Source organism: Rhagoletis pomonella, unplaced genomic scaffold (genome assembly GCF_013731165.1).
Source record: "Rhagoletis pomonella isolate Grant_MI unplaced genomic scaffold, Rhpom_1.0 Rhpom_scaffold_00005, whole genome shotgun sequence".
Taxonomy (NCBI): Eukaryota; Metazoa; Arthropoda; class Insecta; order Diptera; family Tephritidae; genus Rhagoletis; species Rhagoletis pomonella.
In genome coordinates this window covers 9321081-9344892 of record NW_023458559.1, presented here as the reverse complement: position 1 = coordinate 9344892, position 23812 = coordinate 9321081, and the positions used below count along the sequence as shown (strand labels likewise).

The 23812-nt window shown below is 34.0% G+C and overlaps 1 protein-coding gene across 1 annotated transcript in view; it reads right to left on the bottom strand.

Moving 5' to 3' along the window:
* The window catches only part of LOC118738679 (delta-1-pyrroline-5-carboxylate synthase), a gene marked incomplete at its 5' end in the record, with an annotated part of 514696 nt that overhangs the window by 1788 nt on the left and 489096 nt on the right, over positions 1-23812 (bottom strand). The window contains 1 exon segment of the mRNA XM_036469592.1: positions 4608-4886. Coding sequence (XP_036325485.1) covers positions 4608-4886 — 279 coding nt within the window.

Genomic DNA, 23812 nt, shown 5'->3' with positions numbered 1-23812 from the left:
GTTGAAGGAACAATCCCTGTGAGTTTTATCGCAAACTTAAATTCACTTTCCCTCGGTCTGGGTGATTTGATATATATTTATAAAGAGAAGTCCCGTTTTTTGTAACAAGTAATCTCGCGAACGGCTGGCCCGATTTTCATTAAATTTTGTATATAAATAGCTTTAAGAAACCACCATGTTTTAGACCAAAATTAACTTTTTCCGGTTGGTGGACCAGGGACCGGTCTATTGGAAAAAATCTCATTATGGTCCGATTTGCTTAAGATTTAGTATGTAGGTAGCTTTTTACCTAGATTAGCATATAGGATCCCTTTTTTTCCGGGAGATGGACCAGGGACCGATCTATTCGAAAAAATCGTATTTATGGTCCGATTTTCTTAAAATTTGGTACGTAGGTAGCTTTCGCCTGGATAAGCATATAGGATCCTTTTTTCGGAGAAGTGGACCAGGGACCGATCTATTCGAAAAAATCGTATTTATGGTCAGATTTGCTTAAAATTTGGTATGTAGGTAGCTTTTTGCCTAGATTAGCATATAGGATAATTTTTTTACGGGAAGTTGACCAGGGACCGATCTATTCGAAAAATCGTATTTATGGTCAGATTTAGATTTGCTTAGAATTTGGAATGTAGGTAGCTTTTTGCCTAGATTAGCATATAGGATCATTTTTTTCCGAGAATGCGACCAGGTACCGATTTATTCGAAAAAATCGTATTTATGGTCCGATTTGCTTAATCTATACTAATTATATTAAGAGAAGTCCCTTTTCTTTGTAACAGGTAATCTCGCGAACTGCTGCTCCGATTTTCATGAAATTTTGTTATAAATAGCTTTCAGCAACCACCATGTCATAGGCCAAAAAATTTACTTTTTTTCCGGTAGGTGGACCAGGGACCGATCTATACGAAAAAATCGTGTTATGGTCCGATTTACTTAAAATTTGGAACGTAGGTAGCTTTTTGCCTAGATTCCCATATATGATTCTTTTTTTCCGGGAAGTGGACCAGGAACCGATCCAATCGGGGAAATCGTATTTATGGTCCTATTTGCTTAAAATTTTGTACGTAGGTAGCTTTTTGCTTAGATTAGCATATGTGATTATTTTTTTCCGTGAAGTGGACCAGAGAAATGTTTTAAGGCGCCGCAAAGCAAGCAGGTATTGGCTATTTATCGATATATATTATCTATACGAATTATATTAAGAGAAGTGCCACCTTTTTGTAAGAAGTGATCTCGCAAACGCTGTACCGATTTTTTTGAAATAGACTTTTTTGGTTATTGCCACCGCATATTTCTGGAAGCATTTGTGGTAGAGCCCTGGAACTTGGTATGAAAGTACTGAAACTTTTACCTATCTTTAAATACATATACAGTGGCGGTCAAAAATGGATGAATAGTGTTTCGTTTTTAATATTTTTAAGCTAAAATTTTTTTGATATTTTTTTATAAAAACTATATAAATCACACTTTCAAACTTTGTACAGAACTTAGAAAAATTCCACAAATTTTTATCTAAATTTCGAGCTTTTGAATCAGAATTTAGAATTTTTCGGGGTATGCAGTTAACAAGCTTATAAAATTCTAGTAAAACAAGTGCAAGTCTTGAGCGGCTAAAAAATCACATTGATTTTTAATATTTTTTTTTGTTGATAACGTTTTGCACTTTATTAAAAACGAAACTCCATTCATCCATTTTTGACCGCCACTGTATAATTCTTCGATACGTGTGTTTTCGAGTGAACTCCTCCTAAACGACCGAAATGATTTTAATGAAATTTTTGTCCTAAAGTCCCTGTATAGTTTAGGTTCACAACTTAAAACGTCAAATGGCGCTGGAGTCGAGTTATTAAAAATCGTATTTATGATCCAATCTGGCTAATATTCAATGTATGTATTGGTAACGTGAAGGGAAATAATTCTGCGTAAAAAATGGCTCGCCAGGTGGCTCTTGAGTCGAGTTATTACTAAAAATGGTATTTATGGTCCGATTTGCCTCATAAACAAGATGCATATTGGTATCGGTAGGGGCAATACTATTGAAAAAAAAGAGCCGCAAGGTGGCGCTGGAGTCGAGTAATTGCTAAAAATCGTCAAGTGAAGTCATTCGGAGAGACCAGGGATCAAAATCAAATTACCACCGTTAAATCGACCACCATAACCATTGCGTTCCTTGCTTTACGGCGACTACACAAAATAAAGACAATTCTTGATGAATGCCTACAAATTCAATTGTAAGACATTTATGGTATTTCGTCTGAAATAAGTCTATGTATATTGGATTTCTGTGGACCAATGATGTTCTCTCATTTTGAAATTGCCACCACCTTTTCTATACAGATTCAAGGACGATTCATCATCGAGCCGGATGATTGTTTCCACAAGAACTTCTTCACGGACATAACGCTTTCGTTAGGTTATTTAAGACGGCAATGGAGGATATGCTTTCTGACGACCACAAAAAGAAATGTAAACGTGAATTGTGGTGAAACTTTGTACCAAATATTGGAATAAAGAAACAAATTTTGGGCGGGCGAAGTTCGCCGGGTCTGCTATTATATTATATGGAAATACATATCGTGTAAGAACGCTTATGGTATGGTTATTAGCACTGCTTCGCATTTCTTTGAATGTGCAGAACATATGTATGTATGTTCAATGCTTAAGTATGTATGCATCTATCTGTACCCTGTGGGGAAAATCTCTAGTTTTGAACTGGTGCGCTTCTAGTACATTTAGAACCACTACTAGTTCTGGATAAACTCTTTTGCATGCAAACAACTGACGATTTTAACACAGCGATGCCATAGGAATTGGAAATTGTCCCCCGCTGCATTACCTTTTCTATAGTTCAGAACCAGAAATTCGACATATTGGATCTAGTTCGCTTTGCACCCCATTTTCTATAGTTTCGCACCAGTTGTAAAAGAAAAAAGTAACAAGATGTTTTCTTTTTGGGTTACCATGGTAGCAATTTTTATTATTTGCAGAGCAATGTATTTTCAATCTGAAATCAAATTTGTTTGAATGAATGTAAATTAAATTGTGCATTTGAAAACACGTTTACATTCCTTTGGCTGTAGCTGAATTTGCAGAGGTGCTGACTGTTATTGGTCATATTCCAGAAGGTCCCATAATGTTAAGATGTTAACACAAATATTAGTTTTGTATTACCAAACTATGAAAAAGCATCTGCGACGTGCAGACTGGAAGCGTATTTGAACGAAAAACCCGCCAAGCAAAAATCTATTAAAGTAAACAAGCCCCCCGCTGCATCCTTTTTTCAGTAGTTTCGAACTAGATCAAAATTCGCCAGATGAGATGTAGTTCGTTCTGCATCCCTTTTTCTACAGTTTTGAACCAGTTCTAAATTCGTCATTTTAGATATAGATTTCTAAAATTGTTTTTTAAAAGTACCACATATCGCTGCTTTTGAACTGGTGGCGATCTAGTTACTATCGGACTGGTTCGTTTTTGGCGATAAAGATCTAGTACGGGACTACAAATTTGGTTCGCCAGTTCGGGGTTTCCCTACAGGGTATGTAAAGTACAGCGTGTGCAGCTGTGCAACAAAATTTAACAACTTTTCCAAAGAATATTAAAAACGAACTCGGAATTAATTTGCAGCGACACAAATGTTTACCGCATGCTTGATTCTGTGTCCTAAATGTTGCAAATACTACGAGCGCATATAATATGTGGTTAGGTTAATGGAAAATTCGTTCAGAAAAAGAAAAAGATAAATCTTGCCATACAAATATTATATCTGGATAGGTATTCTATCGGAATCCGCAATAAAAATTTACTTTTTGCAAAAATCAGATGTTTAACACCTTACCAAATATATCTTAACATAAGTTTTCGAAAAAAATTACAAAAAATTCTTGATTCTCACAAAATAAACCATCTCGTCATAAAGAAAAATATTTTAAAAATAGTTGTTGAAAACCCCCCATTTTTGTGAACCACGTTTTTTATAGAGAATTAAACAAGGATTACGATGGTATAATTCTAAATCCCTAATTTACTGGTCTTCACTATGCAAATCAACTTCAAAAGGTTCAACTTTAATAGCTAAGTTAGCTCTAGGACAATCTTGACCATCTTATATATAGAAATATTAAGCCCGTTTCTTAGCTTTAAAATTGCATTAAGATGAAGTCTCTACGATCAGCAGAGATATAACGATTTGAAGAAGTACATGATTAGTCAGAATCACGAAAATATGCAAACTTTGACAGATCACATCTCCGAAGAAAAAAAAGAAGAAAAAAATTCCTCGAACACGTGCTAGCTTCTTTCATGTATAGAACCCACAAAAAAAAATTTGAAGCGAATCGGAGACATGAAATATTTTTTTTTCCGAAATCCGTCCGACTTAAAAAAGAATGGCTCATATGTGTATGTATGTAGATATTTATGTAAGTACGCCCATGCAATCTTAAATTGCGCAGGTTTGAAGGTATGGAGTGAATAAACCACATTGGAATCACAATGGCTAATGCTTTATGTTATACGAAAAGTAGCAATCTATCTTATTTTTAGTGCTCATTTGCTAATGCCATTCAACATACACTGGCTAATTACTATAATGACTTAGTTGTACGTACCGTTTTCTGTGACAATGACGTCGGTATGTCCGCTGCCATACGTATGTATATGATCTATTGCTTCGTCGATATCCTTTACAATTTCTATGCAACATTCCAACGCCCCATATTCATGCTTCAGACTCTTCGCAGCCGGAGGACCGAAGGTTAACTTTTGACTCAGTTTTGGGCCCGAATAGATTTTAACGCCCTCTCTTTTCAACATGTTGCAGGTATCGTTAAAGACGCCGCCACTCATTAGATCCTCGTGTATGAGAAGCGTTTCCATAGCATTACAAGCTGTAACAACAAGCAAAATTGAATATTTTTGTGCATATTCTACTTTTTTCTCTTTCTATATCTAAATATATAAAAATGAAATGTCTTTCGTATGACCGCGATGCCTGATTCCAATTGAAAAGGAATATTTGGACTAAAAAATTACTTGAGAGGAGGTGCTGGGGTCGGGATATTCCTAACGTTCTTATACAGTGGGATAATGATAGATATCTACACTAAAGTGGTCCAAAAATGTATGTAAAAAAATAAGGTCGGATTTTTAATGCCGGCACCCCCTAGGATTGTTCTATATCGAAAAAATATACTCCTATTTTTTATTTTGAAAAAAAAAAAATAAAAATAGGGAGTGCTCAAAGCTCTCAAAGTTTTCCATGTATTTTATATGGGGGAAAAACAATTTTTCGTAGAAATAGTGTAGAATTCTTGAAAATCAACAGTTTTCGATCGGAAAACTTTTCTTATCTTCAGGAGATTCCCAGTAATAATACGCAATTGCCTCTTTAACCATTTTTTCATAGTAACTATATTTTATAGGTCCTCCAAAACCCTTAGAAAATGCAATGGAAAAATCTTTAATCATAAAAAATGGTTAAATAAACAATTGGATATTAATACTGGAAGTCTCCTGAAGAGAACCACAGTTTTGCGATTGAAAAATAATGATTTTTAAGAGTTTTATACCATTTCTACGAAAAATGTTTTTTTTTCTCCATATAAAATACATGGAAAACTTTGAGCGCTTTGAGAACCCCCTAAATATTTTTTGATTTCAAAATAAAAAAAATAGGGGTATATTTTTTTCGATATAGAACAATCCTAGGGGGTGCCGGCATTAAAATTTCTACTTAGTTTTTTTGGACCACTCTAATCTACACATATACATTCGTCAAAATAAAATGTTGAAGCCCCTTTTTTGAGGGCACCAATATATCTCTTAAACCAACTACGCTCGGGAACTGAAACTTGGCATGGATGCATAAATTGTAAATACCCTACTTATGGCGAAAAGTGGCAGATATTGGGAAAGGGGGCGTGGCTCCTCCCATATAAACTTAACTTCTCATCTCGCCTATCTCTGGAACCGCCTTATGCTAACGTCCTAAATTTGAACAGCCACATATGTTATCAATACCGGACTTTCAGCGAAAAGTGGCAGGTATTGGAAACTGGAGCGTGACACCTCCCATACAAACTGAAATTTTCATATCGCTTATCGCTGGAACCGCTTAAGCCAACGTACTGAAATTTGACACAGCTGTGTATATATGGTCGTTTAAAGTACCAAGCTGCGTATCGTCATTCTGGAAACCCGCGTAACTGACATTTGCTGCCAAAAATTGGGTTTGCTCACACAACCTCTTGGCTAAATCCTTATCCATTCGTCCTGAAATATAATAGCCAGAAATGCGATTGCTTTATAAAAAAGAGAACCATTTTAAAATATAAGTGTTTTTACTCTCTAGAAAATAATTTATGCAACCTCACATAAGCTGTTTTGCATTATCTTGATACGCGGTTTTGCATTTTGTTGATACGCGGTTTTGTACTTAAACCGACGATATGTTAATAATACTGCGCTCACGACGGAAAGTGGAAGGTATTGGAAAAGGGGGCGTAGCACCTGCCATACAAACTGAATTTCTCATATCGCTTATTTTGCAAAAAAAATTATCCAATGGATGGCGCTGCTGCCGAAATATATAGAAACTCCATGTGCTTACTTTTCAGATGGCTAAATGGAATTTTGTAAGCGCACCTTTGTCTGACGGCCTCGTACACCCTTAATGCGGTCTTGCATTTACCTCCGATTGAGGAAATTGCTCGGGGCGGCCGTTAATGCACCAGTAGGACGCAAAGAAACCAGTTCATAAATATTAAGACGAATTGTAAAAGTGGCGAATCGACAAGGAAGATTCGACCACATCCGTCCACGAAGGAACACGGTAGGTATATCAATGGCTTGATTTCAACGATATTCAAGAGATCACGCGACTCATTTTCCTCAACTTCGGTGTAAAAAAAAAAACATAACTCAAATTATTGTAGAAAGCACCCTATAATACTATACTTAAATACTGCGCAATACTCAGAGCTACCATTGTGATTTTTTTTAATTTTTTTTTGAGAAGGCATATTTTCAAAAACAGTGAAAAAGTTTTCAAGAAACAATTTTTTTAAAATATTCCTTTTCATAGAGAATTTCGATTTGTGATTTTCTTCAAATTTTTTCCTCGCACTGTTCTCGAGGTATTTGGAAAACTATTAAATCGATTTGTTTTTGTTTTTGTGCTGTAAAATTTAAAAAAATGTACTAATGAAGCTCAACTTTCATATTTATTTATTATTTATGTTTATGCATCAACCCTAAATTTTTTAAACAAATCAAACACATGAAGTGTGAACCCCGTCCGTTTTGGTATGGAACCCCCCATATATATATATTAGACTGCATCACTCCCCATACAAAAAAAAAATCGGTACTGTTTTTCTATTGGAATTATAAAATCTATTATATTCTAAGACGTCCACCAAAATATTTCACAAAAATATTAAGATTTAAGCGAGCTAGACCGATTTTAAAATACCTCCAAAAATAGAGATTTTTATGAATAAAAATAGTTTCTTATATTACATTTACATTGGACCGAAATGCGTGATTTGAAATCAGTCATCTGAAGGTGTTTACACTACTTAGTTCGCATTTCCTTTGACTTCTCATCAATTGAAAAGGGAAAACGAAAACAAAAGGAATGTAAACAAACACTGCATGCCTTATATTTTTTAACACATTTTGGACACAAAAAGGCAATTATTGATTAAACTTAAAATGTGTAAAGGTTATGTATAAATTAACAATTTTTATATGCAAATTTCAAAGATTTATTCATTTCGTTGTCTTTGTTTTGATTTTGAAAAATTCCAAATGTCAAAGACAAACAAAAGCTTTTGTGGAACTTTTGGTTCTGAGTGAGTTCAATAAAATAGTACGGCAATTGGAACGCATTTTCTTCGTGATTTTGTTTAAATGCGTTCAAATGCGTGATTTTAGAAATGCGAATTTGTATGGGGAAATGCGTAATTTGGCTTCGCATTTATGTTTTCTCCCCCAAATGACGCATTTGGGTTCAATGTAAATGTAATATTAAAGATGTTTTTTGAAAAAATCCGCTCAAATGACAAAACGGTTTATGCTTAAAAAATTTACATAACACTATTTAAAAAAAAAATTGAACGGAATCGTAATAATGAGATTTTTGATGCTGTTTTTTAACTTTTTTCAAAGATTGGTATAAGAAAAACTTGAATAACTGAACCTAAACTCTTCCGATTTAGACTTGTGAGGTATCATTGAAAAGATATTTTGCCACCCTTTTTATTTCTTTGCTCATTCAAAGGATGAAAGAGAAAGGTAGGATGAACGAACATCATTCAAAGTTGAATTGTGTTGGTATTTGAAAAAAAAGTACACGAATTACTTTTTTGCACATAAATAAAAGTAGTGGGAAAATACCTTTCGACCGAGATCCCATAAGTCTAAATCAGAATAGTTTTGGCCCAGTTATTTAAGTTTTTCGTAAATCAATCTTTGAAAAAAGTAAAAAAACAACATCAAAATTCTCATTATTACGATTCCATTGAAAATATTTTTAATTATATTTTTATGCTGATTTTTAAGCCTAATCTGTTTTGTCATCTGAGGGACCTTTTTTCAAAAAGGTCTTTAAGAAACTATTTTTATTCATAAAAAACTCCATTTTTGGAGGTATTTTCAAATTGGTCCAGCTCGCTTAAATCTTAATATTTTTCCGAAATATTTTGGTGGACGTCTTAAAATATAATAGATTTTGTAATCCCGGCGGAAAAACCGCAACGTTTTTTTGGTGATGCAGCCTAATAAACATAGATAGGCAAGCATCATTCACTGGGAACCATTTTCTCCTAGATTTCTAAATCACATTGAGCGATTGTTACTTTTTTTTTTGATTTTTGGGAAAGGGTAAAATTTGTTGTGAACGATTGAATTTTTTTTTTTTTAATTTAGCACAAAGTTTGAAATTTTAATTTTTATGTGTTTCGTATAGATTGTCCTTTCTACATATGTACATACTTATATACATAAAATGGTAGCTGTTTTTGTTGTTCGGACTAAACTAAAAACCACTGGATAGAGTCAAATTGTCGGAGGTTATACCTTTCACATATGATCCTACTATAGACTAACTACTAGAAGACTCGCTTGGTAGCACTGGAGTTTTGTCATCTATAAGAGTCGTATTTATTGACCGATTTCGTTCAAATTCGCAATACGAGCCACCTGCATGATGAATTCGTTTGCTAAAAATGGACCCGCTGGGTGGCGCTGGAGTCGAGATATTTACTAAATCCTTAGTTTTTATACAACCTATTGATTTCATGATAAGCAATGGTTTTGCAGAAAAGGGACCCAAGGATAGCGATGCAGCCGTAATATATAGAAATCTCATGTGGTTGTCTGCTTTGGCACTATGTTTATTTTATACGAATTTACTTTTCAGAGGGCTAAATGAAATTGTGTAAGCTCACCTCTGTCTGCCGCCGTGATACACCATTAATGCCATCTTACATTTACCTCAGATTAACGACATTGCTCGGGGCGGCCGTCATTGCAGCAGTAAGACTCAAAGAAACCTGTTCATAAATATTAAAAAGAATTGTAAAAGTGGCGAATTGACCACATCCGCCCAAAAAGGAACACGATTGTTATATCCATGGCTTCATTTGAACGATATTTAAGAGATCACTCGCGTCATGTTCGGGAAAACTTTTCATCCTGTGGGGCAGCAAGGATTCTTGGCCCTCTTATAAAAGAAGACGCTCATCTGTGCTCTTAGGTTTCCTTATAAGGACTTTTATTGGCTCACGCATCGGACCAATGTTGTAGTTGCAAGATCAAAGAAGATTATGCACGCCTAGCAGAGATCTCACAGGTGGAAATAAGACCATCGGCAAAACGAAAGGGATTAGTATTCCATGTGGCACCAAAACGCTACTATTTTTGGCCAATGTAAGAGGAGGATTCTGTTCTTTAGTCGTTTCAATTTTTTTACTTTACATCCGTTTTTTTTATTTAACGCTGTTTTTGCATTGGCCCACGCTAAAGTTCTTATTAGGCGCCGCGAAGCAAACGGGCGGAACCCAAATCTCGACAAGGGGGTGCATTATAAAAAATTTGCAGCGATAACTTAAAGGTGAGAAAAGCAATGGCTAAATATATCTTTTCTCTGCTCTGTTTAAATTAATGAGCCCGTTCACTATAGTGGTCCAAAAATGCATGTAAAAAAGTAAAGTCGGAATTTTTACGCTCTCACCCAGGATTGTTCTATACCGAAAAAATATACCCCTATTTATTTTTGAAATAAAAAAATGCATGTGCGCTTCATTCATCAGCACCTGGGTTCAAGCCCTGGTCAAAGCAACATCGCAAAAAAAATATAGAAAAAGGTTTTTTCTTAACAGGCAATGGCAAACCTCCGAGTGTACTTCTGCCATGAAAAACAGTTTCTCATAAAAATACAATCGCCGTTCGGAGTCGGCGTAAAACTGTAGGTCCCTCCGATTTGTGTGACAACATCAAGGCGCACGCCACAAATCGGAGGAGAAGCTCGGCCAAACACTAACATATGTGTAAGCGCCAATCTATTATTATTATTATTAAATTTCAGAAATGCTTGAAACTTTGATATTTCGAAATCTAAGGACGCTAATTTACACAAATTTGATACTAACAACATTCCCTTGAAAAGAAGTAATAACTACAGCGAAGCCACAAACTAGTCAGGAAAAATACAAGTTTACAACTAGAATTTCCTGACTGAAGCCGAATTAGTTCGAAAATGACCAGACTTGTTCCAAGTACAAAACGATTTATTCATGCGCTGTTTTATTTGACTTTGACAATAAAGTACACAAAATATTATAACGTTTATTTGGGTATGTTGTTAACTATTAAAGCGAGTACGTACTCAATTATACCAGACCTGTTAAATAATGATTAATATTCAATGATTATTAATTAAAGTATGTTTTTTTGGATAACCGTTTAATGATTAAATACCGATATTAGCACCTTTTTAATGATTAATAATTAATTACTTAAAAAAAATGTTAATTAGTTCATTACTTTTAATTACATGATTATCTTGTTATTTTTGATAATTTTCAATTATTTTTAACTTTTTTTTAATTACACGATTAATATAATTATTTGATTAATTTATATTATAAATCAACAAGCCAAACTATAGACAAAAATTAAGAATATTTAATAACAGCTTGAATTATTAATTTATTTTATTCTTATCCAAATCTCAAATTTTAAACATTAATTATTATTTTTATAACATTTTAAAAAGAATAGACTGAAATGTGCAAAGTTAATGAATTTTAATATTTTTTATTGAGCTTTGTACCACGATTATTTTATTAGGAAAAATTGAAAAAGCAACAAAGTCTAAGCGGTAGAAGTTATAGCAGCTATTTCGGAGATCACCACATCTCCTCATCAGACTTCTTTTTTCTAGACTTCAGCAGGGATCAAACCCGCGTCATCGATGTACAAAGTCAGAGGCGTTAACCACTGAGATATGCCCACCCCGTAAGCTCGTGTTGCTAATTCATTTTCCTTATTCAACCTATTGCTATCAAGTGCAGCTGATTTGCCGTTATTTAAACTTGACTGCGTGGTTGTTGTTGTCAATTCTATACATGCATTTGCTTTCTTGTATAGTTTCAGGCAGGCTCTTCCTAAACTAGGTATTTGCCATTGTTATTGTGGCTTATTAACATTTAATTCTTAACCGATTTCCAAAAAAGGAGGAGGTTATCAGTTCGTCGGTATATTTTTATTTTTTTTTTATGTACATATGTTACCACATAACTTTGGACCACGTCAACCGATTTTGCATCGGAAAGGTAGTGTCTCAGAGGTGGTCCTATACTAATCTGGTTAAGATCTGATCAGTGGATCATGAGATATATATATATATATATATATATATTTTTTTTACTAAACTTTTTTTACCAAAAACGTATACATAAGATACATATGCTACGCCCCCCTTTCCAAATTTGGGCAAACTCCACATAAAATATCTGCATGATGGCCCGAATATGCTATATAAATGTGGTTGAATTCGGTGAAGCCTTCTCAAGTTATAAGCTAACTCACAAATTTTTATATATAAAATAGAGGCGCCACTCCCCCTTTTCCGAATTCAAGCAAACTTCACATAAACCATCTGCATGATAGTCCGAATGTGCCCCATAAAGTTGGTTGAATTCGGTGAAGCCCTTCTCAAGTTATATGGTCACACCAAAAACGTTCACTTAATTTTATATTTTAGTTAGTATGGGTGGTGCCACGCCCCCTTTTCCGAATTCGGGCAAACTTCGCATAAACCATCTGCATGATAGATCGAATATGCCACATAAATTTGGTTGAATTCGGTGAAGCCGTTCTCAAGTTATGAGGTCACACCAAAAACGTGCACTTATTTTTATATATAAGAGATAATAATAATAATATTATATCCTAAAATTTTTGTAACCAATTTTAGATACAAAAATAAAACTTGCCACTGCGTTTGCTCTCTCTGCATTCCAACGCCACACATGGAAATTTATTGACTAAGTGCCCACGTATCAGTAAATTGTTAATTGTAGGTTTAAATTGGAACACTTTTACCTCAATTCACCTGTTTTCCATTACATTGCAGGATAAACATAGAAACAGTCCTTTTATAAAGATAATCGATGATCAAATAATTAAAAATCTATAGGTCTGACCTTTACTTAGATAAGATCTACGTAACTATCTGAGACCCTCATCATCCGTAATCCAATAATTCAAATACTTATAAAAAACGGGGTATTTTTTTTTAAATAACAATATTCTGATCCCATTCGGCTGCCAACTAAGACTTTGAAAACAGATATTTGTTAAAAATTTTCATCCCTGGAAAATAATAGTTTATTTTGCATATCCCCCTATTTAGCTCGCTATAAGCACACATTTTTCAAACCCGTCGCAGAAGAAAGTATTAACAAGTAATTTTTAGCAAAAAAAAACCGACTTCAATTCTCATATAAAAAAAAATATATATATATATCTCATGATCCACTGATCGGATCATAACCAGATTAATACGGGACCACCTCTGAGACACTACCTTTCCGATGCAAAAAGAATTATCGAAATCGGTTGACGTGGTACAAAGTTATGCGGTAACATACATAAACAAAAAATAAATAAAATATTCCGACGAACTGATAACCTCCTCCTTTTTTGGAAGTCGGTTAAAAATGAATTACAAACACTGAAATCGAAAATCGCTGATGAAGTTACAGATTCCCCAAATTCTGAAACAGCCAAAGAAATGAGAATGAAGAATTCTTTTTTAAAACCTGACACATCTGGTTTGCCTTGTAAGCGCTGTTTAAACAACGATCCCACCATAACGCTAGATTCTAATTGTTTCTGGAAAATACTTGACATCCGCATCCGCGGATGTTAGCTGTTAGACATCCGCATCCACATTCGCATCCGCGCATGTCTAAAATTCCACATTCGCAACATCTCTAGCACATACATGTGCGCCTTATTGTTTGTTTTTAACCGACTTCCAAAAAAGGAGGAGGTTATCAGTTCGTCGGAATATTTTTTTTTTTTTGTTTATGTAGGTAGTGTGTCAGAGCTGGTCCCATACTAATCTGGTTAAGATCCGATCAGTGGATCATGAGATATATATATATATATATTTTTTTTTTATATGAGAGTTGAAGTCTTGTTTATATTCTGCTTTCAACAAACACCAGACTCTCTGGCGTTCCTAAATTGGAGTGCTAAGGCCGTGGTTATGCCACCAATTTTAATTGGCAATTAATGGAGAAAAATTTCGGTGATTGGTGAGAAGTGGTTACGCTCTGTTTGCTGATTGGCGAGCACAGGGTTGCTTCTTAAAAAATGCCTTTTTCCATTTCATACAATTTCGCACACAATGGCAGCACTGAAGTAAAAATGTAACTAAAAACGCATCAAAGTTTAACTCAGAAAATGAAAAATGGAAGAAAAACTTAATATTTTTTCTTTCTTTAAAATTTAATTTTTATAATAATAATTTTTATAATATCTACTTTATAATAATAATAAAAAAATATTTTTTACTATTCTTATATTTAGTACTAATACTTTTTCGCAAAATAGCGTATTGCCACCCTGAAAAATTTGCGTGCTGGCTGTTCGGTTCACCCAGCAAATCGTGCTGGCTGTTCGATTTCGAAAATTATCTCACTCCGTGCTGTGCACAACAACAATTGCACGGTGATTGCCAATCGAATTTGGTGGCGTAACCACGGCCTAAGCGTTGCGTTTTCCAATGTCAACGAGTGTCAGCGTGCGCAATCCCCAAATCAACGTGGCGTAACTTTTGACGTTTTCTCATTTCCTCTCGTTTTTATTCGCGTTGCTTCTTTCACTTTTTGTCCTTTCTCTTTCTTTCCGTCTTCTGCATCCATCTTCAACACGTAACGCACTGTCAAAAATGAAAATTCCATTTGCTGGGCGCTAGCGCCGCGTTATTGTGGAATGCTCCATACAAATTGTACGGGCATGAGGATTTTTGGCGCTTGTCGCGCCAGTTTAGGGACGGCAGTCCCTGAGGAAGATGTGAAAAAGATCGAAACGCGTAGGAGGAAAAAGGAACATTGTTTGATTTTTATTCAAACCGGCCCACATAGGGACGAATCGACAGTTTAGGACGAGAAAAATGTTTACTCCATATGTATTTTACAGATTTAAATGAAATTTGCTGTTAAGGGATTTTCGTGGTCATTGATTTCGAATATGAAATCAAATTTCCAAAATTCAAAATGGCGGTTCCAACATGACGGACGATTTGTTCAAAAATGGAAAAAAAGGTAATGCATTGCGTTAAAAGTAAAATCCTATTGTTCGGGATGCCATATTTGATTCGCCGTTTTAATTTTTGAAAACTTAATATCAATTTTGAAACCAAGCTTCACAACAATCTATACATTTTTAAAGAAATTGTCCGCCATATTGGATCCGCCATTTTGAATTTTGAAAATTTTATTTAATATTCAAAATCAGTGACGACGAAAATCCCTAAATACCAAATTTCATTGAAATCTGGCAAAACCATATGGAGTAAATATCAAGCTTTATTACAATTTATCCATTTTTGAAGAAATCGTCCGCCATATTGGATCCGCCATTTTGATTTTTGAGAATTTAATATCAATTTCGATTTCACTGACGACGAAAATCTCTGGATACCAAATTTCATGGAAATCTGTCAAATACATATGGAGTAAACATTGCTGGCGTCCTATATTCTCGATTCGTCTCAATAAACAATTTAAGAAAAAGATGCTCTATTTAATGAAGGGGGAAAAGGGGGGACGAGTTCGTGATATTTTTTCGCATTGGCAATTTGTTGGATTTTCGAACTGTTGAAGAGAAATTGCTGTACTCGTTGGAACTTTTTTTACTTTTTTTCTAACTGATATAAAAATTTCAAAATTTTTTCAATAAGAAAAAGGCAATTTATAAAATAGGTATTATAACCATTTCACAAACAACTATATTATTAACAAAAATCGCAAAATAAAGTATTTACCTCACGCCTCACTTTCCGTGTTGAATAAAATGACAAGCGAAATTATTTTATCATCGCTTCAAAAAAAAAATTATTTAATTCGACGCACGATAGAAAACCCAACTTTGCGCTTCTTCTTAAGCTACCGCGTTGCGGTAAAAGTCAAAATTTGTGTGTTACATTGTGGACTGGTTTATAAGGAGTATGAGAAAGGTACATATGTGTGATAAGATTTAAAGACTTTGGTTTTTCTATTTTTGTCGTCCTAAATTGTCGATTCGTCCCTATGTGCGGCCGAAAAGCTCCTTTAACTACCCCTTAGGAAATTGAAAACTGGCCCTAGAGACATAACTAAAAATTTTTTCGGTGAGCGAAATACTGATCAAAGAATTACACAGAACTTAAGAAACAAAACATGAAGCATTTTTTCCAACACATCAGATTTAAATATGGAGAGGACACTTGCTACATCATCAACCAGCACAACAAAAACCACAAGAAATTAGCAAAACAACAACAAAGACTAAAACTTCTACTCCAAGGCAAAGATTTTGGAATAACACACCCACATTTAGGAGGTAAAACACATAAAATTAAACATGGTTTCCAACTCGACGTTACAAGAAAGGAATTAGTAAAAATTGAGGGACAGTTCACGATGAAAATTTTAAATCTGGAAATTAAAGAAGCGAATAATAAAAAAAAAATAGTACGTACAAATATGGAACACATAAAGAAGGATCTCCGGGAAAAATTACAAGACACAGATTTTAAACTGGTAGCAGAAAATCAGGGTAAAAAAGGTTGGTTTATAAATAAAACTAAAATCCATATTCCTAGAGAGTCTAGAGGGATCCTCTCATTAGGTAAAAAGTTTGCGCTACCAGTAACAAGAAAAAGTTTCTCTCCGGTACACCTGGTTGCGGAACTAGAGAAAGGTATACAGACAATGGAAGACAAAAGAGAATAAAATAATGTAAAAAAAATATTTTTTAAAAACAAGCTTTTATTTAACCGTACAATCAAAGGAATAAAATGAAGAAGTGTAACAAAAGATTTTTTATCAAGAAAATTTTGTCAAAACTGCACTAAAATGAATAAAATAAAATAAGTTAAGGTCTCGTTAAAGTTACTAAAAGCCATTTAGTGAAAGGAGTTATTCAAACTCTAATGAAAATTACTAACAATTTGTACTAATTTACTTGGTTTTTAAAAAAGCTTGTCGCGTGAATAGCAAACCGGCATTTAAATATCTGCATACATACATATACACACATACCTAACCAATTATGCATGTACGCTGAATTTGCCGACAAGCTTTTTTAAAAACGAAGTAAATTAGTACAAATTGTTACACTTCTTCATTTTATTCCTTTGACTGTACGGTTAAATAAAAGCTTGTTTTTAAAAAATATTTTTTTTACATTATTTTATTTTATAATTTTTAGTCCATTTATAAAATCGTTGTATATTAAAAAGTCGTATTTTATTTTATGTAATAAATTTTGCAATAGATATTAAAATAATTCAACTTGCAATGAAAGAGAACAGAAGACTTGGCAAGCAAAACGTTGTTTGCTTACGTTTTGTACAAACATACATATGTACATATAGCAGCAGTAAATTTTATTTAAAGAAATGGCGCGTCGTCCATTTCCGTTGTAGCATTGCATATATTTAGGCGCAATATTTAACTTCTTCTGGCGGGCCGACATCTGGAGTCTTCTAATTCCTACAACGAGGTTCATATCTAGACTACGTTGATATCTAGAATTTGCCACAAATAGCTTTGCTACACTATCGCCGGCAGCTTTAACAATTTTATAGTGGTTTTACGTTCTTTTGCAAATTACGCTCTGTTAGCCATAAATCTTGATATTTTTTGACCGCCTTTGAATCAAGACCCCTGGACCATATGGGGAATTCATTTATATATTAAATTGCATTGTCATCGTGATTGGAACTATGCTGAAAATTTCAAGTCTCTAACTTGTCGGGAAGTTAGTTTAAAATCGATTCGAAATTTCCGCGATTTCCGCGGGATGACCAAGTTAAATAAAAGCTTATAATAAAAAGACAGTGCAAGATGCAATATAGCTACAAAAATTAATACATTTAAAAAGAAGTTGAAGAATGATTCAAAAGAAAAATTCATAGATACTAAAAATTAGAGATGTGCCGGATAGAGATTTTGCCGAATAACCGGATTCCGGATATCCTGTAAAAAATAACAGCCCGATTCGGAAATCCGATTGGATATCCGGCAGACTGCCGCCATTAATAAATTTCACAATATTGTTATGTTACGTTTTTTTGTTTAGCTAGATTATCTGCTTTTTCGAGCTTAACTATCCAAAACGTAATTAAGAATACACAATTTCTCCTCCGAAATCCAAGTTACGATATAATCCTGTATTAAAAAGATAACTTCTCTGCCTGCAACCCGCATTTATCGATTATTTTTGGTAAGTAGAGGAGAAACGCCAAAGACAAAAGATAAACAACAGCGCCGATAAGAAAAAATGAGTGATTGATTTTATTTCTTTTTTTTATGTGACGAAACTCGAACTAATACGCATGGTTGCATATCGTTTCGCTTCTCGAATCGCCCCGTATAGCTTCATTGTTGCAGTATTTTGTGAAACTCATTTCAAAACTCGTTTTTTTTTCTAACATCAATAAACCTAAAAACTGGGTAGATGGTGAACTAAATAAATCGAAAATATAGGCCCCTATTATGAGTTGCATTCGATCTTCGACTGTGGTCGAAGCGCTAATCGAATGAATTTTCACTCGTTTAGGTTGTATATTTTTCACCGCTGTAAAGCTTTTTGTACAAATCGGGCAAACAAAATAGTGCGCTTATCCATATTTATTTAAATTTGTGCAAATTAAAATGAAGTAAAAAAGACGAGTTTATAAATTCTTGGAGAAGTGGGTACAACGGAGTTCTGGTCGACGATTCGTCAGAGGATGAGGGCTTAGTAAACTTGCCAGGAGAAGAAAGCGTCTAAGTTTAGTCTTTCGAATATATTTTGACGTACAATATATTTAGGAAATTGGTCGACAGATTTATTAAAAACTAAAAGAGGCGTTTGTAGATCTGCCGTCCGGTACACAAAAACCTGATGCAGCAATGCTCTCGAGCCAAATCTATTTAAAATATTTTAAAACTATCAACAGCTCTACGCTTTTGTTCACAGAAATCGTGCCGAATGAGTATTGGGATTTTCTTTCATGAGTGCAACAAAACTCTCGAGCTTGTGCTTAGTATCCACGACGTTAGACCTGCATGATTTTGATAAAAATTGGTTTCTAGCGGCCAAAAAGCAATAAAACAAATGCAAAATCATATATTTTTTCACAATTTCTTAACACTTCGCTATACCATCTAAAGCAAAATTCTGTTCGGCAGAAAAATCGATACTTATCGAAAACGGTTGCATAGCTCATAATACGAATTTCACATTCGATCATCTATAACCATTCTATTGAAGAGCGAGACCAGGATATTTGGCAATGCTTTGAGGAAATCGCCAATGGCTCTGATACTGATTCCAGTAGTGATGCGGATAGCCTAACGATGGAAAAATGGAGAAATGTTTACAGATACCCCTTGCACCCAGACAAGAAGATCCTTTCATTTGGTGGAATCACAGATGGCCGCTGTGGTGTAGCGGTTAGCCGAGTGTACTTCTGCCATGAAAATAGCTTCTCATAAAAATACAATCGCCATTCGGAGTCGGCGTAAAACTGGTCCCTACTCTTGTGTGACAACATCGATGCGCACGCCGCAAATCGGAGAAGCCCGGTCGAAAACACTAACAAATGTGTGAGTACCAATCTATTATTATTATAGTCGCAAAGACTTTCCAAATTTTTTTACACTGGCAATCAAGTATCTCTGAGAACCACATTCCTCGGTCAAAAATAGTTTTAGTGCATCACGAGTGTTACCCACATTTATATTGAAAATAGAAATTGGTTCTTGACCGGTAATGCGGAAATGCTTTTTTTTCATAACAAAAATATATAAATTTTTAACTCCAATTACTAATAAGATACTATTAAATTTCATTATAAAAATTAAAGAAAATATTCTGAACTAGATTTTAAAATAGAATCTTCTATAATCGAAATCCGGAAATTCGACAAGATTTTAACGAGTATCCGGCCGGATAGTCGGATAACAGAAAATAGGCCGGATAAGCCGGATTCCGGATATCTACCGGATACCGGGCACATCCCTACTAAAAATATATGAAGATACAAGGCGATTAATAAAACAACTCATAGACTCCGTCGTGACCACAAACCCTGATAAAGGAAATAGAACGTTTAATGATGGATAAGATGGAATATAAGGAAAAAATGAAAAATCTTCCAAGCGACAGGGATATCTATAAAACTATACGAATGAACCCAACACATAAATTGCTACGAAGAAACAACATAGTTAATGACTTATACAAACAAAGAAATATTGATGATCATAAAAAATAGCAATTGACATGCAATGCATCTACAGCACCAAGACTATATTTACTTCCAAAGATGCATAAAGAAAATACACCGCTCAGACCAATTTCTGCCTCAAACAACGTACCATGCTACAAGAATATAATCATAAAATGGTATTTTGCCATTAGCCTGAAATAAAAAATTATAAATCTCAAGGATGTGTTATTACATCAAAAGTTGAAAATAGTAGTTCCTTGACGAAGGGATAATTTATCCCCTCAATTCCCCCTGGCTATGCCACTGAATATATGTACGTATGTACACAAGTAACTACGAGTTGATATCAGGGACCACAAATAGCGATTATCTTTGAAATTTCAACTCAAAAAATCACACTGAAAGAGAAATGCTACATGCATAAGGAGTAAACCAATACATTTCTTATTACTCAGAATCAGGGATGCCGTTTGGATCTAAATAGATCCAATTGGATAGATTTTTAGACGAATTTTTGCGAGATACTTATTTTTTCAATTTTCTTTTAGGCCAAACTTTTATATTTTCTATAAAGTTTCTTTCGTTCAAAAATCGATTATCATTAAAGATGGTAGAAAGCATTACGTTTTCTAAATGTATTAAAAATCGCTACTTAAGCGTGAAATTAAAGCATTTTTGTGAACGAAGCAATGAACATATGAAGAGATCTCAGCAAAATAGGTATAAGCGCAATTGTTTTAATTAGCTAAAAAGGATGCGTTAAGCAAGATCCTAATATACATATATATATAAAGTAAATATATACTTTTTCTGTAGTAATCTCTTCCATATCATATATTTTCATTTGTTTATTTAAAAAGAAAGAAGATCTCAATGTAGTTTAAAATACACTGTTAAAAACTAAATTTGATTTATTTCAGGAAATTTGTATAAATTTTACTGAAAAGACTTTAAATACACTCTAAAAATTTTTTGTTTATTTGCGCATATTAAGAGAGGTAACTAGTTTCCTCTTTTAATGTGTGCAAATCTGCACACCGTGTAGTAAAATTAAACACTGCCTGTTTACCTTTACATACCAAATTTGCGCGAAGAGCAAAATTACTCATAAAATGTTTAAAATAGAGTAAATGTGAGCCCCTAATGTTCATTATTAGTAGGACATGTATTTTTAGTTTGAAAATTTTTGCAATATATGTGTATTTATGTGTATAGTTTAAGGATCTCAAGTTCAAAATCAAATCTGAACATCTTATACGTATATTTATCCAGATTCTTGTTAAAAATTGATACTTTTCAGTAGTAGTTTTACATGCTCTTTTTAGAGTGTACTTACTATTTATTATACTTACTTTGTAATATAATGCGATGAAGCATACAATTTTGCAACCTTACCTATTACTACGTTATATGAATTCGCCTAAAGGTAATATATTACAATTAAAAGTTTACGATATAAGAAATGCGACTCTGTTGCATTGTACAATGTCAGCTAGGTTTAAGAGATAAATGAAAAATTAAATTAGCGTCATTCTATCGCGCGCTCAAATATCTTTTGTAATTTAATATTTGCTGCGACTTGTTGGAAAACAGCAAGCACCAACCAGTGGCCCTAGCAGCAGAGAACGTATATGAATGAGAAGGTGCATTTTCTGTGTGAACTCATGATACAAATATTTAAAGGTAGTTTAACTTCTTCTTCTTAGCCGCCATTGCTCCCATTTGACGTAAACTGTGCTTTTGGCATTTTCTTTTGAAATCGAGCTACCATATTCTTTGACAAAAATAAAAAAGTGATTGATTACCTACTTCAAAAAAAATATAATTATTTAAAAGAAATTAAAGCTTTTAGCGATAGTGAGTATAAAACGGAAGGTAATTGAAACATTACATTGTATTCACATAAAATATGCATTTACTGTTGTTAATTTTTTTTATTGTTTTTTAGTAAGATGCGCTGCATATTTAGGAGCTGCAAAAATAACAGAAGAAATTGCGAAAAAACTAACATACAGTTTTTTCGACTCCCGGCGGTACCACATATGCGGGAAAAGTGGATATCCGCGTGCATGGTAACTGAAAATGCGTCACCAAAAGTATCGTTTGTTTGTTCCGAGCACTTTTCCGCGAAAGATTTCAACCGGAGGAACGGATGCGCCCAATTAGAGCGAAACGCGATACCAGTAGGAGTAGAGTGAGTATGCTTCCCTAGAATCCGAAATAAAGCAACATCCTACTGAGTTTCTTAAAGGACCAACTGCATATAATATATCATGTAAAAGATAATGCTACATTTTTGGTGTGCCCTACATTTATAGCAATTTAAATCAATACGCAGCTCTTTTAATACGAACAATCATGTAAGTATATTTACCTCGTGTGTTACAACTTACTTTTTAATAAAATAAAAATTCCTTAAAAAAATATTAAAATTTCCAAAATAATTATTTGATTAGGTGGCATAGCTACTTCAACAATTTACGAAAAGTAGAGAAGTCATCAAGGCGCACGCCACAAGTCGGAGGAGAAGCTCGGCCAAACACTAACATATGTGTAAGCGCCAATCTATTATTATTATTAGAGAAGTCAGTAAGCACAGTTTATGTCAAAAAAATTAAAAGTGAAACTACCTTCTTTTTTTTGTATCATGTGTGAACTAATTGTCGCCAAAAATTTTGAGTTGCGGTCGAGCAAATATACCACTCGTCGAAGAAATGCACCACCACGCCACCACACCAAAGATTTTTCCGTTCCACCACACTTCCACGAAATTTACCATAGTTTAAAGCAAAATGAAAAAATAAGAACGAATAATAAAATAGAAACAGAAATCTAATAAGCGATAGGCAGAGGGGGTGCTTGCGGAGGCAGGCGCGTGCTTGTGTCGGATCAAAACGAAATCAAAAATAAAAATGGAAGTCAGAACGACAAGTGACAAACAAATGAAAATGTTAGTATGTATGCATTTATAAATGTAAATATGTACATACGTATATACGATTGATCTGCTTTCGTCTTCCCCTTGCCGCTTCCATGAACACAAATTATTCAATTTCCGTGAACATATTAACCCTACGTTTACGAAATATTTAGATTTTCGCATAAGTTTGCATTTAATAAAGCGATACTTGTACATTTTGTATGGAGAATAATAATAATTAATTAACCATGTCCTCGGCGATACATGTAACTTGCATGAAGATTAAACATAAAAAACGTTGTAAAATAGTGTGTTATTAACATCTGGAACTAAAAAAACTATGTCCGCTAAAATGGGTTAAACGCAAACTTGAATTCACATTTTTACACGCATTCATGCATACATACACATACACATGTACAGTGGAGTAGCACTAGCTTGGACATCGCATTGGTTGTACTATAATGTGTTTGAATCTCTTTATGGTACTGAAGATTTGGTTACGGATGAAAAAAATTTAAAATAATCTGTGGATATATATAAATATATATGTATATAAAAACGCTTGTAAGTATAGAAATTGTTAAAATTAAAAAATAAATAAAAATAATTTTTTTACATTTATACAAATGGTGTTCAGGCACTTCGACCCACCTGTCATGGACAAAAATTTTATAATTTCGGACCGAAAAATGTGAAAACGAGCTAAGTTGCCACGTTACATTTGTGAACTTGCGATAAAACCACATATGTTTGTGATTTTAAAAGTTTTGATTTTATTTAAAAAAATATTCTTTTTTCCTGCGGAAAACGTTTACTTTTATTAACTGTTTATTAAAATGACACCTGTAGCGACTGTATCCGGAAGCACGCATGCTATATTCATTATCATG